The sequence below is a fragment of the Acomys russatus genome, chromosome 1 (genome assembly GCF_903995435.1).
Source record: "Acomys russatus chromosome 1, mAcoRus1.1, whole genome shotgun sequence".
NCBI classification, from domain to species: Eukaryota; Metazoa; Chordata; class Mammalia; order Rodentia; family Muridae; genus Acomys; species Acomys russatus.
The window spans coordinates 4,648,413-4,664,840 of record NC_067137.1 but is presented as its reverse complement, the minus strand read 5'-3'; the positions used below and the strand labels follow the sequence as shown (position 1 = coordinate 4,664,840).

General features: G+C 39.7%; 1 protein-coding gene across 2 annotated transcripts in view; it reads right to left on the bottom strand.

The window, feature by feature from the left end:
- Positions 1 to 16,428, bottom strand: part of Fshr (follicle stimulating hormone receptor) — a 192,623-nt gene that overhangs the window by 97,884 nt on the left and 78,311 nt on the right. For both annotated transcript variants that reach the window (XM_051157033.1, XM_051157112.1), the window contains exon 2: positions 9,813 to 9,884. In XM_051157033.1, the coding sequence (XP_051012990.1) occupies positions 9,813 to 9,884 (72 nt within the window). The remainder of the gene's footprint in view (positions 1 to 9,812; positions 9,885 to 16,428) is intronic.

Genomic DNA, 16,428 nt, shown 5'->3' with positions numbered 1-16,428 from the left:
TAGCCTCCTCAAATTACTCTGTGGCATATTGGACTCATTCTGGGACTCAAGAGAAGTTTGTTGAATAACTGCCTGATGGATGGGTCTTTTTTCTCTTGTTTTGCATGGTTTCTTCTAGAGTTGCTCACAAGTAGGACAGAGCAAGATCACAGCACATGCATTAATCAGAAGTAGGTGTGTCAGCTTAGAGACGCTTCGTAGCCTTGCCTGCCACATCCTCACACATGAACCGGGAGTGATGGCAGTCACAGTCATTTACCCCACACACCCTGATGGATCACCTGATGGATTATCTGATGTAATCCATCACTCTGCACCTGTCTTGAACATTCGACCGGAGTCTATAAATCTCTTTTTTTTTTTTTTTTTTTTTTTTTTTTTTTTTTAAGAAAAAAAGCCTCAATCAGTAATCTCTGACTGGCCTCACTTTCAAGTTAGTGAGGTTGGCACTCTGTATGTGGTATGCACTTGCTACGGGGCTTGGTGCTGAGTGAAAGCACTATCTTTCCCTCCCAAGTCAAATGCGTTAAAAAAAAAAAAAAACCAAATTATGAAGTCACATTGCACCTGACTTCACTGAGTGTTACATGTCACATAAAGAGAAACAAAGAAGAGATTGAAGGAAAGGGACAGGGCTGCATTTTAAACAAGAATGTGAAGACTGGACCAGGCAAGTTGGTAGCCCACCCCTTTATTGATGAAGTCAATCTTGAAATCACAATCAGCAGGATCTCAGGAAGAGCATCCTTCCCCGTGTGTAAGTCCATGTATGTGTGCACAGTCAGTCAGACGTGTCCCACACTGATGAAGATCCCGCCACCAGTAACTCAGTCTCTCAGAGTGGCCATGGACTTTTCTTTTTCTTTTTCTTTTTCTTCTCAAGACAAATTGTCTGAGAGAAACCTGTGAGGAGCCTCTTAGGCTTTCATGGTCATTGAGTTCTTCAGACTGTTATCTTAGAGAAAAATATTAAGAAGAAAATCAGTTGAGGGTCTGACCTGGGAAATGAGTTTGATTGAAATAATCATCCACTGCATATATTCATATATGTCATATATAATATCGCTTTCAAATTATATATATAAATATCACTTTAAATACGTATTTTTAGAATATGCTGCTCATATTTCAATATGGTTGTATAAATGTTTGGGATAAAAACAGTAAGCCTTAAAGTGATTTTCTTCTTAAACCAGCCGCATCCTAAGCACTTTGGCGAAATATGGAAAGTATGAAAGATAGAGCCATGCACGGTTGGGCTGAGACGCCACTAAGACAACTGAGCATATGTCCTCTCATTCCTCTTACTTTGCATTTGTACACGCTGTTAATTTAGCAAAGTACCCTCACATCTGAGTGCAAATTACATGTTTGCAAAACATTTGGCATCAATAATTGCTATCTCTATGCATAGACTCTCTTCAGAGCTCTGGTGCCACTGGGGTGGTATCCTCACAAGGCTCCTCTGGTGTTTATCTCTCATTCTCGTGCGCTTCTCCCCCTAGCTGTTTACTTTCTGAACTAGACTGAGCTATAAAAACACATCCCTGGTCATTTGGTTTCTGTGTGGGCTGGCAGGGTGAATCTGAGTACTGCAGAGGAGGTTATGAAGTGTTAGATTCACTGGGCAGGTGAGCGAGACCAGTATCCATGTGAGCATTTTTATTGCTTAACGCATCTTATTAAGACATAAATGCCCCCAATGTATGCAGCTGTGATGGGCATGGGCTAAATGAGGAAATAAAAATAAACAATTTGTGCTTTGATTGAGCTTGCCTTTAGATTCCATCTTCTTCATTTTAATACCATCATATTAAAAAATAACTAGAAAGAGTCTCCAGAGAAGAGGCTTGAGGGTATTACTAACTGGAGTATCATGCTGCCTTAATTGTATCTTCTCTGGACAGACACAGGCACTGAGCTACTGGCAGAGAAGAAAAGGAGACCAGGTCATCTTCTTTTATATTTGTGAATGCTGTTGGAAGGTCTCTCCTATAGCCTGCCTTACCAAGAAAGAGCGAAGTGTGCTGATATAGAAATATTCAAAAGCTAGAGATGTCTCAGCTGTTGATTAGAAAATGGAAGATGGCTGTACTTTCTGGCAAGCCAAAAACACCTTGAGTGGTATCTGCCAAGTCTCACCACTTATAAGTTTTAGCTGCTTAGTGTAAGAAGTCAGGAAGGAGTCACTGGAACAAGCTTGTGTTGGAAAATGAAATGGCAAAGAAGGCAGAAGATCTCAGAGGCAGAAGGTGTGGTGAGGGAAATAGTGCTTCCCCAAGGAAGAGATTGAATGACTAGCAACTTGGTCACCCAGAGTGTGATAGTCCACAGTAGGGCTCTTACCTCCACCCTTCCCCTATGTTTCCCTTGCAATCCTTCCCAGCCAAGGACTTCCCACTCTGGCCCCAGGGATAAAGTATTAAGTGCCTGAGATGTAGAAAGGTGCAATGAGAGAGAGTTGGGATGTTCGGAACTCTGTTTTCTCTTTCAGATTCACGCATTCTCTTGGCAATATGTAGAGGAAATAAAAGCAAAGCAAACTGCAGAAACTCCAGGATATGAATATAAAGCTAATAAATTATTACTTTCCTGACCTTGGCAATTTTTAGATACTGTAGGGCTAATTTTAAGGATCCTCTTAGAAACAGTTGAAAATGAGACTTATGGGAAACTCTAAACCACAAGAACAGGAAAGGTGGCAAGAAGAGAGCTTCTGAGTTCTTGGTTGAAACAATAAATACAACGAGAATAGTTATTTTCAGGACATTTACACAGAACAGAAACGACATAAGGACTCATTTTCTGCACACTAACTCATCTTGACCTGACTCAATAATGACAACTTAATGGATCCAACTCTTATTTTTCCCAACTGTTAAGTTCGTTTGCAATTTACAAGGCAACTCTCACTTTGCAAATTCTCCACCTAAGTTACTCTCAGGGGAGTTTCACCTGGAAGTGAGTTGGCGCATAGACCTTTAGAGCAGAGCGAGTGGGAAGCACACCAAGAAGAGAGTTCCTTTGCTGGAGCCAGCTGGGTAGAAAATCCCTCGGGGCTTGGTTTCTGAATCCAGATGTGCATGGGCAGCGATGTTCTCCACTAGTTAGCTGCGCATGACACCAAAAGAAAGCTCAGCAGCTATGATTCTCCCCGAGTTCTCTTCCTTTACTGAATAACTCTGTAATATGATGGTTCTAGTGCTGGTGAAATGGCTCCGTGAGAAAATGTACCTTGCCACCAATTCAGATACCCTGAGTGAGTTCAAGCCACTGGGCCAACTTTGTGGAAGGACAGAACCAACTGCCCTGACACCACATGTGTATGTGGCTTGGGTGTACCTATAGGAACACACATACATAAGAAGCAAATGTAGTAAAAAATTAAAATAGTATTTGCCAATTCAATGTTCTTCTTTACAATTATTGTATGGCTAGAACTATTCTAGAGGTATCTCAGCATCATTAAGGAAGTGTCATGTGAGTAACTGCTTGCCTTTGTCATAGAAAGTGGAATCACAAGTGCTTCCAAATACTCAGATATGTGGATTATTTTCTAAGTTCCATGGGGAGTTGGGGAGGAGGTTAAGATGTGACTGTCATCCTAGCCACACTGGACCACTCTTCCTATCTGGAGTTTGTGCAATCCACACTGGCCTCCCGTTTTTTCAGGACACTTATGGACTTGTTGGTCTCTCTTGCTGATTTCAGCATGAGGGCCCTGAAGCTCTTCTTCATTAATTGTAGGAAGAATAAAGGGCAGGGGGGGGAATAAAGAGGCTCTAGCACAGAAGTGTCAGGAAGGCAAAATGATGGAGCTCTCTCGCCATCACTCTTGACGTTTCCTGATCGGCTTCCTTTCTATTTATCAGTCCTGAGTGAGCCCTGGGGACTGAGAACTGGGGCAAGCCTCAGCTTTCCTTAGTGTGCTTGCAAGATTGTTAACTCTGAAGTCCCTTTGTTAAATCAACTTTTCTTTCCCCCATGATCTGGAGGCAGAGGCTGCAGTGGCAGGCCAGTGTTCTTGTTTTTTATATGCAAATAAATCACTTGATTATATTTTTTGTCCTTATGTTATCATGAATATTTCAAATGAATTTTATATGGCCCATATTTATGGTTTGGGAGTTATTTTACTTTTTGGCTCACTGCCGTCTCATCTGCATATACCATATCTCAGCTGATGTTGATTGGTCTCATTTACATATTCATCATGCTTCTATTTTCAAAGATATTTTGTTATAAACTGACTTTTCTTCCCCCTCTAGTGTTATAATAGCACGTAGATGTGTTTTTAAATTGTACTCATTTCCATACATAATTTTTCTGCTTACCATAAATCACCACATTGTCACCTACTCCCCCCACTCTATTCAGCATAATCTTCACACTTTATACCAAGCTGACATATGGCTCCAGAGTAATTAAAGACAATGTAAACAGTTTACAGTGCACTTTGCAAAGCCACTTCACATTGCAGAGAGTTTAATGATTTCCGTTGTCTCCCACCAGGTCCCAAAGCAATGAAGAGTTGGAAAGCTTGAGATAAGGATGCTGATGAAGGCTGGAGTGTGAACAGTAGCTCTGTTATCTTCAACTGAGAAGCTTCTACCTTACCCACAACATTCTCCTGCTAACTGCTTATAAAAATAGAGCTGTGTTAATGGACCAGGAAGATGCTTCTGCAAGGCTTAGGGAGTATACCAATTTCCCCTTCTTTTCCTATGGAAAAAGGCACAGACCTCTTGTAATTTTAACAGGAGGAAGAGATGAAGATCCAAACCCACCAATGTTCCAGATACAGAGAGGGGATGTTTAAGATGCTTGATAACATTATGAATGAGGAGGATCAGTACCACTTCTACAGCTGATAGATACTTAGATGCTCATTATCACATGGGGCAGATATGAGGGGTGAAGCAAATAAAGACATGTTATCTCTGAATCCTCCCAGTCTAGTTCAGTCCACAAGCACACAGCTCAATCTGCTTGGGAGTGTCCTTTACTGGCTTTTACTCATTGTGTTATCTTGGGCAGAAAATTGGGACTCTGTAGACCTGTTTCCTAAACACTAGCACTAAGGTGAGACCTACTGCCTGTGTGGCACAGAAGGAGGGTGAATAACCACGGCTCTTAATTTAACGATGTTGACCCCCACACTGCTCCTGTCCACTAGCATACTTTCTGTCACTCATCATATCAGAGCAGCCAGAGCAAGAGTTTCTGAATATCTGGTTGTGTCACCTCTTAAACTTATTCTTACAGACACATACCAGCATTCCTGAATTAATATCTGATTGTGTCATATCTTATACTTGCCTTTACACACACACACACACAGACACAGACACACACATATATGCACACCTCGTTCCTGAATTAATTTCTGATTGTGTGATCTCTTACACCTGCCTTTACACATGCACATGCACACAAACACACACATACACACACACATACCTCTGTTCCTGAATTAATTTCTGGTTGTGTCACTTCTTACACTTGTCCTTACACACACACACACACACACACACACACACACACACACACACACACACACACATACACACCACAGACAGACGGACATACAGACAGGCACACATATACACACCTCCATTACTGAATTAATATCTGATTGTGTCATATCTTACACTTGCCTTTATACACACACACACATATACATACACAAAAAACTCTGTTCCTGAACTAATATCTGATATTGTCATATCTTACACTTGCTTTTACACACATACACACACACACACACACACACAAACAGAAAGACACACCCACCTCTATTCCTGAATTAATTTTTGATTAATTTCTTATACTTGCCCTTATACACAGACACACACACATATCTGCTCCTGAATTAATTTCTGATTGATTGTGTCACCTCTTACACACACACACACACACACACACACACACACACACACACACACCTCCTTTAACCCATACAATGGTTTTGTTTTACCATCCTTTTTTATATAGCGAGGTGGCCTATAATATAGGAGGCAGCCTGCTTTGAAGAGGTAAGCATTTTGCATGCTGTCCTTGGCTCTGTCAGCCTTTGTTCAGTCTATGCATCATAGAGGTCACTGTGAGAAGTTGGTACATATTATTCCTTCTGGCTAGAATATCCATTCTAGTCTGTCACTTTCATTTAGGTGGACACTTCTTCTCCTTCAGATTTCCACACAAATGTCATTTCCCCGGAGCTTTCCCACAGAAAGGCTCTCCTTAACATTCCCAGCAGAGCAAAACCACTACCATAAACAGTCTCACCTAAATCACTCTTAACTCGCTACACTATTGTGCCTACCATCAGGCAATTTTACATTTTCTTATAGGACATGTATTTTCTTTTTTAATTTTTAAAAATAATTTATTTAATTTTATTTTTATGAACATTGGTGAGAAGTTGTCAGGCCCCTGGAACAGGAGTTACAGACAGTTGTGAGTTGCCATGTGGACACTGGGAATTGGGCCTGTGTCCTCTGGAAGAGCAGCCAGTGCTCCTAACTGCTAAGCTTTCTCTCCAGCCTGACATTTAATTTCTAACAATGCATTTGGAATATAAATTCTACAGGTACAAGGATGTGTTTATCTTGTCTTTATGCAGTATTGAATCCATGGTGCAGAAAGTCAGGTGCATACAACAATAATATAATAAGTTCAGACATAAGATGAGTGAATAAATATAATCAATACAAGGTGGTGAGAAGAGACTTCCTAATCTAGACAGAGTGTACTAAGTAATATAAGTGGCTATGGTCAATAGTGAAGGAGTCCACAGAGAGATGGACATGAGAATCTACTGTGACACAAATAATTACATAATCACAATTAAAATACAGTCCAAGATAAAAAAAGAATACATAGGTTATGTGCAAAATCAGTGATATGGATATTTGTTAGAGTCTTTCCTGTTCTGAGAGGCAGAAGAAAATAAACTCAAGAGGCTTATGGATAAGAAAAGAATTTATGGTTCACTTAACATGCTGGTCAGAGAGAAAGAATGGCTTCAGAAGCAGCTTTATTCAGATTCTAGTGTCCTTAGGACCTGGGCTCTTTCTGAGTCTTCCCTTCTGTTACATTAGTTTTATCCCCCTCCTCACCCAAACTGGATAGATGGTGACAACTGTCCTGGCTTCCCTTCTTTGTGGAGTTCTATTCACTGAAGAAAAAGCTGACCTTTGCATTGCTCAATCCCGTAAAAGTCTCAAGATTTATGACTTGCCTAGACTGCAGAACCAATCCTCTAGCTGCCATGGAAGTTAAGAGAACACGATGTTCAAACTGCCTGCCACCCTAGTTATGAGCTCATCTTCAGAGCTGGAAGTGCCTCCCACAACCACATGTACTTTGTGTGAGGGACAAACGGCCCACAAACAAAACTGCAGTCACCGCTTCAGTGCTTCCGGGTGGGTAGGGTCACAGAGACTCATCGCTTTTGATGGTTGGGTAAACAGTGTCTGCAAAGAAAATTAGTCCTGCCACGTGGCCCTCGTGCTTGGCGAAGGTTTCTGGAGGAGAACTGAGACTTGAAGATAGCAGGCGTTATCCTAGGAGAATTTTCTTATTAGCATCCTCATCACAATAAATATCACTGCAGTTGACATTTGTTGAGGACGTAACCGCATGCCTGGCACTTGTTGAAGCCTGCTACAGTGATCATTTCCCCTATGCTCCCCAAAGCCTTTAGGTTTGGCAACTATAGTTGGTGTTTGGGACCCTTGATAGTATAATTACATAGTTTTGAAGAATTTGTAGCCCAATAGCAAGTGGCTGCCGGTGGAGAGGTGACTGAAAGGGAGAGAGGCAGGATGGCAGGGGAGGTCATTCTATCAGCGCTGTTCATGATGGAATTGGGGAGGAGGGGTTCTCCTTTTAATATGGATAGAAGCGAACTTGATCGTATGCAAAGTGAGTTAAAGAGACTTGTAGAGAGGGAGATGTGGAAGATGAATCTATTACTTATTAAATTTAAGAAATGGATTAAAAAGTAAAGGAAGGACCCAGGAGAGGAGGGTGGATTTAGAAAGATGAGAACTTAGTGACAAAAATGAGAATGTGAGAGGATGGAACCAGGGTGAGCCTGGGGACTAAGGGAAGAAGGTAGTTTGCCAGGACTCCAGCCTATTGGATAAAGGGTGATGCTTGAGGGAGAAAAGAGTGTTAAATATTAAGACTAGCTTCAGTTTATATCCTATTGCCATCAGAGTAGCCAACTGATAAAGACAAGCAGAAGTGGGCAATATATGTCCGGAGATGCTTAACTACTGAGCCTCCTGCCTTTTCACTTGTGTTACTGCTAGGTCATGGCTCTGTGGCCATATTTTTGCCTGTCTGATGCTGAGTGCCCTGTTAGGGGCCATCCATATTTGCCTGATTAAATTTTATAAGGTGAATTATTTGTGATAGCCATTATTTATGTCTCAATGCAAGTAGAAGGCTTTTTGGGACCCAGGAATACCTAATAGTCATCTGGTACTGCCACATTACTGTCAGGGCACTTGGAAAATTTATCAAGAATCTCCAATCTACTTCAGCCAAAATCTCTTCAACTCTATGGCTTTCATGGTATAGTCTGTTCAGCCTGCCCTATGTTCAATGTCTTTTCCAGGTTTTAAATTGAGCTCCCAATAAGACAATGACAGTCTCCTTCAAAACTCATTTTCTGAAACACACATGGGGAAGCAAAGGTCTTAAAGGATATTTCAAGATTACATAGTCAGTTCACATGAAAACTAGCAATCAACCAGGCCCGTGATCACTGTCATGCAAGCAGGGTCCCCCATGGCCCCACCAAAACAGTGCTTTCCTCTCTGCTTTGTGTTCCTTTTGTTAATAGATTACTTTGTCTCTTCCCCAGATATGAGCCAAAATATTTTTAAAGGGAGGTAAAATAACTCAGTGGAAAAAATCCAGCAGCTTCCATGAGAAATGCATGAACTGGAGGGTGGCTCTCACCTTATCACAGTAAAAAGAGTCCCCTTTTTGTGGACTCACTGCATCTATGGCTATATATACCTGTATGTAACTTCTGCAGCCTGGCTGTGCCTCTCTGGAGAACAAGTCTCCCTTCTAAAACCCTGGGAGATGAGGCTAGACCCTTCAAAGATAGGGCATGTTACTGAGGTGTGGCAGGATTCGCTATGGGTTTACTGCTGCACCCCCCTTTGAGAAAGCCTCATTTGGAGCCAACTCTAAACCACATCAATAGAAATTCAGCATTTGTTGTATCAAGGAGGGCTTCTGCATCAGCCCTGCAAGTGCTCTTAATACTTTTAAACATCTGCATATCAGTGATCAGTGCTTGCACATATGACTTGGGAACCAGAGGTCTAGAGAATGCTGAGAACACACATGCTAGATCTTTCCATATTCAAAGCCAACCAGACCTAGCAGGTCCTTCCTGTGGAAAAGAGGCGCCAGGACATGTCCCCAGTCACTGAATCAATCGGTGCTAAGGACTTACATTTAGCACTATAGAACTTGTATATAACATGTGTGATCTTCCCATATATTCAGTGTACTGCCAAATAAATAAACTCTACCTTACCTAAAATATCTAATTCAATGCAAACCTATATAAACAGTTGTGATACTGTATCAGTTATGGAATAACAACAATGATAATTACACACACACACACACACACACACACAAATATGTTTAATCCATGCTTTTTTAAATCTGCTGGGAAGAGGCTTTTGATAAATATTGATGGACACCTGTGCAGAGCATCATGCTAGACATGATCCAAGTCCATCTGAAGCATTTATACAGTGGCATCAGATACCTACATTTTCTCCAGGTCTCCAAATCCAGAAAAGGATCCTTTCGGGATGACTCGAAGCTTGGTGAGCACAAACCTCCTGAAAAGAGAGGGTGTAGGAAACATTACAGTCTACCCAATCATAAGCAATTGCATATTTGATGAATGACATTAGGGGTGAATGCCATAAAAGTACATGTTGAAATTGCTTTCATGTTGTTCCACTTCACAGAAAAGTGCTGGAACAGGTTCTATTTGTAGGATGAGGTTAACTTAAGAAGGGTAAAGTTCCTACCATTGTATTTCAAGAAACACTGGGTAGCAGATATGAACAAGTCATAGCCGAGGGCTGCCACTTATCAGCCATCGACTCTGTGTAAGGCCCCTTCAATTTCCCTATATCAGCCACCAACACATTGTACCGTAAGGTCATCCTGAGGTGACGATGCATCCTATTCCTCCGGAGAAAGTAGAATCAGGAGAAAACATCTTCCTGCTCTCATGTTTTCATTGTAGTGACCTAACTTACCTGGCAGTCCTTCTGGCACCAAAGGGGAGCTGTCCAGGATCATGGCCAAGAACAGCCCCTCCCATTCTCAACCACTACAGCAAATATCCCCCTTTCTTTCAATGTACTTCATGCTTCCATTTCACCTTCTCTGTTGATTCTGACATTGGTAGAAAAACATATCATCATGTCTCCGCATTTATAATCTCTCTCAGCCTCAGCCACCTCCAGTTTTTGACATGTTTTTTTTTTTTTTTTTTTTTTGAAATATCTGTCTCGCCCTCATTGCAAAACAACTCCCATAGCTCCTGCTCCATACGTCATTCAGGGAAAAATCCAAATGTTTACAGTGACATTCAGAACTCTACTGGAGCTTCCTTCTCTCTGTTCCTAGCCCCTATAACTTCCTCTTTTTCCTCTAAAGCTTGATAACCAACCTAATTAGTAGTAAAAGTTTCCAATGCATGTTTTAAGTAACATTTTCAGATTTATCACCTCACCACATCTACCCAGATGTCCTCCTGGCTTGTTCCCTCATCTTCTATTCTCTCAAATTCACTTTTTCAGCTAGTCTTTTACTGACCTCTCTTTGTAAAATGATAACCCCCCTGACATGTCCCCTGGTCTTCTTTCCTGCTTAAAATTTTCTTCATAATACTTCTGGCATGTTCTACATTCTTCTTGCTTCCCTGCATGTTCCCATAATTGTCTTTTCCCCATGAGTAGCATGAGAGTTCTACAAGGGCAGGGATTTTCTTCTGAGTTGTCACCTAGCCTAGTCTCTGACACATTACAGCTCTCTCTGAATGGGTGTTAGGGACAATAGTACCAGACAGGAGAGCAAAGCAATTAATTCTTATGGTATTCTCCAAGCCACGGTGTTTGGTTACCATCACTGTTCATAGGCTGCTGCCCGAATGGCTAGAGCTGGTGTGGGATTTTCAGACATTCTGTAGCCACAGGAGAGGCACACAGTCCTTTCATGTCCCTTTGTTTGAGCTTGGCTATCCCATGCTCCTGCCTGTGAGCCACCATGGGGGAGAAGTATCATGATGATTTGCTCTGTGACTGACCCTTCTGTCCCATACCAACACAGCTTCTGTACTTCTAGTACCAGGCTTGTTTTCTCAAAGTGCAAAGACCAAGCCTGCATTAAGTGGTTCAATGTTATTAACACAATTATGTTGTTTTTAAATCACTAACCATTATTATAAAAATTGGAAGAACAAACCAAAACCAAACAAATACATATATCAGACCTGAAGTCTATACATCTCAATGGATTCTATATCATTGAGTAGTCACTTGAAATAGAAGCTATGAAGATTCACTCTGGATTTTCACTCTCAGTATTGAACATATTTTTATGGACTGTTATATTTTTAAAAAGTTTTCAAAAGATAAATTTTCATTTTTCTCCAGAAATAAATCATAACAAGTATCATTTTAATATGAATGGCTGTGCTTGTATAAAAGTGTCAAAAATTCTAAAAAACCCAAAGAAACTGAATCCCAGATGATTTGCTGAGCAATAGTGAGTGCAAACCAGGATTTCAAGATACATAGGGTGATCAGTGTAATTCCAGATTTGGTAAGAAAGAAATCTATATATGGATGTCAAACTGGCCCATCAAATAGTAGACGGTAAATGGAAAGACTCTCTCCTACTTCTGCTCTCCTTCCTTCTCCTCTCTCTTCCTCTTTTCTTCTCTAGCTCATCACCCTTGACTCTTCCTCCCAAATCATCCTTTTCTTTTATTTTATATGTATTCCAGAAGGAAATGAACAGAAGATGGAGACCAGCCAATTTGCAGTGAAATAACACCCAGGAAAGACCATAATTTGTGAAAGCTATAAACCCTTAGATTCAGAAATCTCAAAAGCTGTCCCAGAAAAAGAAACCAAATTTCATTCCTTGAAATCTGAGCATGAAAACTGTATATATATATATATATATATATATATATATATATATATATATATATAAAGTAAAATAGTTTTAAAGCACACAGAAAGAAAAAAGACAAAATATCTTCAAAGAAAAAGTTAGAAAAGTATGTAAAAATATCCTCAAAACTAATAGAAAAATGTAATTGCCAATTTAGAATTATATGACTAGAAAATTACCATTCAAATGTAAGCGTAAAATAAAGATACTTATGGATAAATTTAATTAGACATTAAAACCTTTTAGCAGAGTAAATCCTGTGCAGGAAAGAAAATTTAATTCAGTAGAAAGATAGGTTTACACACACACACACACACACATACACACACACAGACACACACACACACCCCTCATGGAGGAACAGAGGACAAAGAAATTAGTACCCATAATTGACTAGGTGGGAATTAATAATGGCCAGAAAACCTGTCAAGTCAGTAAGGAATGCTAAAAAATATCAACCCTGAACTAGGTCACAAAGCAAATTAGTACAAAAACAAATAACTTTCTTTGACAAGAATGTAATTACTAAGTCACTTAGAAATCAGTAGTAAGATAATTAACTCCTTCCCTCAATACACATACATCCATAAGGAAAATCAAAACAAAAACAAAACATTAGCACTCCTTCAAATCATACATAGGCCAAAGAAGAAATTACAATTATAAAAAGATTTTGGGTAATATAAGAAAATACAAAATAAATAGTTAAGCTCCTACCTATATATAACTTTTAGTTTTACATTATTATAGTAGAAGGGGGAACAAAGAGACGGAAAATTAATGAACTGAACTTCCAACATAAGAAACCAGTGGAAGAGAAATTATTGAAACAGAAAAAACATATGCCAGTGTCTCCTCATTCCATTCCTGGTTAGAATTTAAAGAGAACCTCAAAAGCAATATAAGAAGGACCTCTGCACACAGCTATGAGGGAGTCTAGGTTGTGTTCACTGGGGTGAGGAGACTCAACCTAATTTCAGGGGTTGGGGTCCTAGACTCAGTGAAAAGTAGCAAGGGAGGTGAGCACTAGAGCTCATCTCTGATTCCTTACTGTGGCTGCAATGCAACGCGTTGCCTCATGATCATAACACACCATGACTATTGTAATTCTTACAAAACAGAACATTTGTTTGCAGCTGGCTTACGGTTTTCAGAGGCTCAGTCCATTGTCACGGCAGGGAGCACAGTGGCATGCAGGCAGGCATGTTGCTGGAGAAGTGACTGTGATTTCTATACCCGGATCCATGGACAGAAGGAAGAGAGAGACTCAGAGCTTGGCATAGGCTTTCTGAAAACCTCAGAGCCTACTCCCAGAGACACACTACCTCCAACAAGGCCACACCTTCTAATCCTTTCAAATGTATAAAACTCTCTGGTGACAAAGTATTCAAATCTATGAGCCTATTGAGGCCAGTCACATTCACACCACCACAGTGCACTCTTCCTTCAAACTATAAGTTGAATAAGTCCTTCTTCCTCAAGTTGCTTTTGCCAGGTATTTCATCACAGCAGTGAGAAAACTAATTATTAATAATACAATTGGTGAAATGAGAGACTGCCAACAGAAACATCTGAGGAAGGTGAAACACCCAGGAGACACTAAAACTTGATAAAAAAGTCCTTGAGTTACAGTAGTTTGACTTATGAATTACACTTTATGAAAGCAATATGTGTTCAGTAGAAACTATAATTCTAATTTTAAATTTTCACCTTTTCCTGGCTAGCACTATGAGCAGCAAAAGTGAGCTATAGCTACCTACAGAAGCCATGCGGCTAGGAGAGGAGACAACAGACACTTTACAGTGTACGTTTGTTCATTGGAATCATTTGGGGATTGATTTTAGTACACCTCACACCTTTCAGGATACAGAAGCTCAAACACTTTATATAAAATGGTAAGCGGTATGGATCTAGCTAATTATGTTCTCTTTTACAGTGCTACAGAAACCATCTCTAGATTACATATGATATCTAATACAATGTAAGTAGTCATAATGCATTGTTTGAGGAACATGAAAAGAAGAGGTTTGTACAGGTTCAGCATTAAAAAGTATTTTTGATCCCTGGTTGAATGGATCTGTGGATACAGATGCCTGATTATTATGAATTGTCACTGCTGTTTTGGATATGAGTATTCAATAAATTTCATTAACATTCATCCTTTTGCCATTAAATAGGCTGGGTGTTGAATGAGTTTGTCCAATCATAGGCCAGTGTAAGTGTTCTGGGCATGTTTTGGCAGGTTAGGCTAAGCTGCAATGTTTAGTAAGTTAAGTGTAATGATTAATTTTTTTAAATTGAAGATAGATTGTTTTCATACAACATATCTGATTATTTCCCCCTTCCCATCTCTTCCCAGACCCTCCCCACCTCCGAAATGAATTTTTTTTATTAATTTATTCTTGTTACATCTCAATGTTTATCCCATCCCTTGTATCCTCCCATTCCCCCCCCCCCATTTTCCCATTATTCCCCTCCCCTATGGTGCTATCTCAGAAAAATGGGAATAGGGCTTCCTCAAGACCCAGCTATTCCACTCCTTGGAATATACCCAGAAGATGCTCCAGCACACAACAAGAAAATTTGCTCAACCATGTTCATAGCAGCCTTATTCATAATAGCCAGAACATGGAAACAGCCTAAGTGTCCCTCAGTAGAAGAGTGGATAAAGAAACTGTGGTACATATACACTATGGAATACTACTCAGCTATTAAAAATAAGGAATTTCCGAAATTTGTGGATAAATGGATTGAGCTAGAAATGATCATAATGAGTGAGTTAACCCAGAAGCAGAAAGAATCAAATGGTATATACTCACTTATATCTGCATACTAGCCGAAATGAATTTTTAATTTTCAACATTGTCAACTTATTAACGAATTTATCCAGATGTGACTCAATAAGCATTTGAATTGATAAATTTCAATCTTAATCTATATAAAGTTTTCATTCTATAGTAGTGAGGTTAAGATGTTTTCTGTTTACTATCAAAATAACCAAGAATACTTTTTGTAATATTTAGAGTTTATTGTACAAGCTTTAAAATCTCATAATTCTAGGGGCTGGAGAATTCATTTGGCAGTTAAGGGTTTATCTCCAGCACACATATGCTAGCTCACAACCATCTATAACTCCAGCTCCAGCAGATTTGAGGCCCTCTTCCGGCCTCTGCAGGAACCATGTACACATGTGGTATACAGAAATGCATGAAGGTCAAACACCAATACATATTAAATTAAAACAAATACATGAAAACCCTCATAAGTCTAGCATTTATGGCAATTATTAGAGACATTTATATTTGATTGAATATTTATTGAAGATAATTGACTGCAGTTTTCTCTCCCTCCACCTCCCCTCTCTCCTAGATCCATTCTTTCTCCATTTCCCTTCAGAAAAAAGCAGGCCTCCAGAAGGAAGATAAGTATTTTTATCTAATAAAAGCTTAAAAATCTGTGAAATGTTCTAGTCTTTACAGAAGATCAGAATGTCCTTTCTCTACCTATAACCAGAAATATTCTTTTTCTTCTTTTTAATCAGGATGCCTGAGGAGGGCAAGTGTGATGTTTTCCTTTCTGGTATTACCATGGACATGGGAAGCTGGCTTCATAGCTGAGGGAAGGGCACATGCTCCACAGATTCCAAGGCTGCCTACCTATCACTTTCTCCTTGCTTCCTTAATGAAACTCTTGCGCATCTTCCCATCATCTATACTATATTTCCCTTCTCTTGGGATTTGGAAGGATAAGGAACCATCTTTTCAGTGATAGTTGTCTTCAGACCTGTTGGCTTCCCTACATCTGAATAATAAAACTCACATTTCAAAACCTAGAGAGACGATGACATAATTGCTAAAATGAGAATGGCCAGTACTAGAATCAGCACAGTATTTATTTCTGTAACTAGGGGTAAAGCAGTGCTCAGAGTCATCTCTAAAATATACTGTATTTTAACAAAGAACCAAAAAAAACAAAAAACAAAAACAAAACCAAAACCAAAAACAAAAACAAAAACAAATCAAAAACAAAAACAAAAACAAAAAAGGGTGGCCAAATGTTAACAGGGGACTGGGCTGAGTGATGTTTGATGCATATTTTCTATCATCCTGTATTCCTTATGTTTGAAATATTTCACCATCAGCTTTGGAAGATTAAAATTCTCACTAAGCTGTATCCCAAGCATCTTTT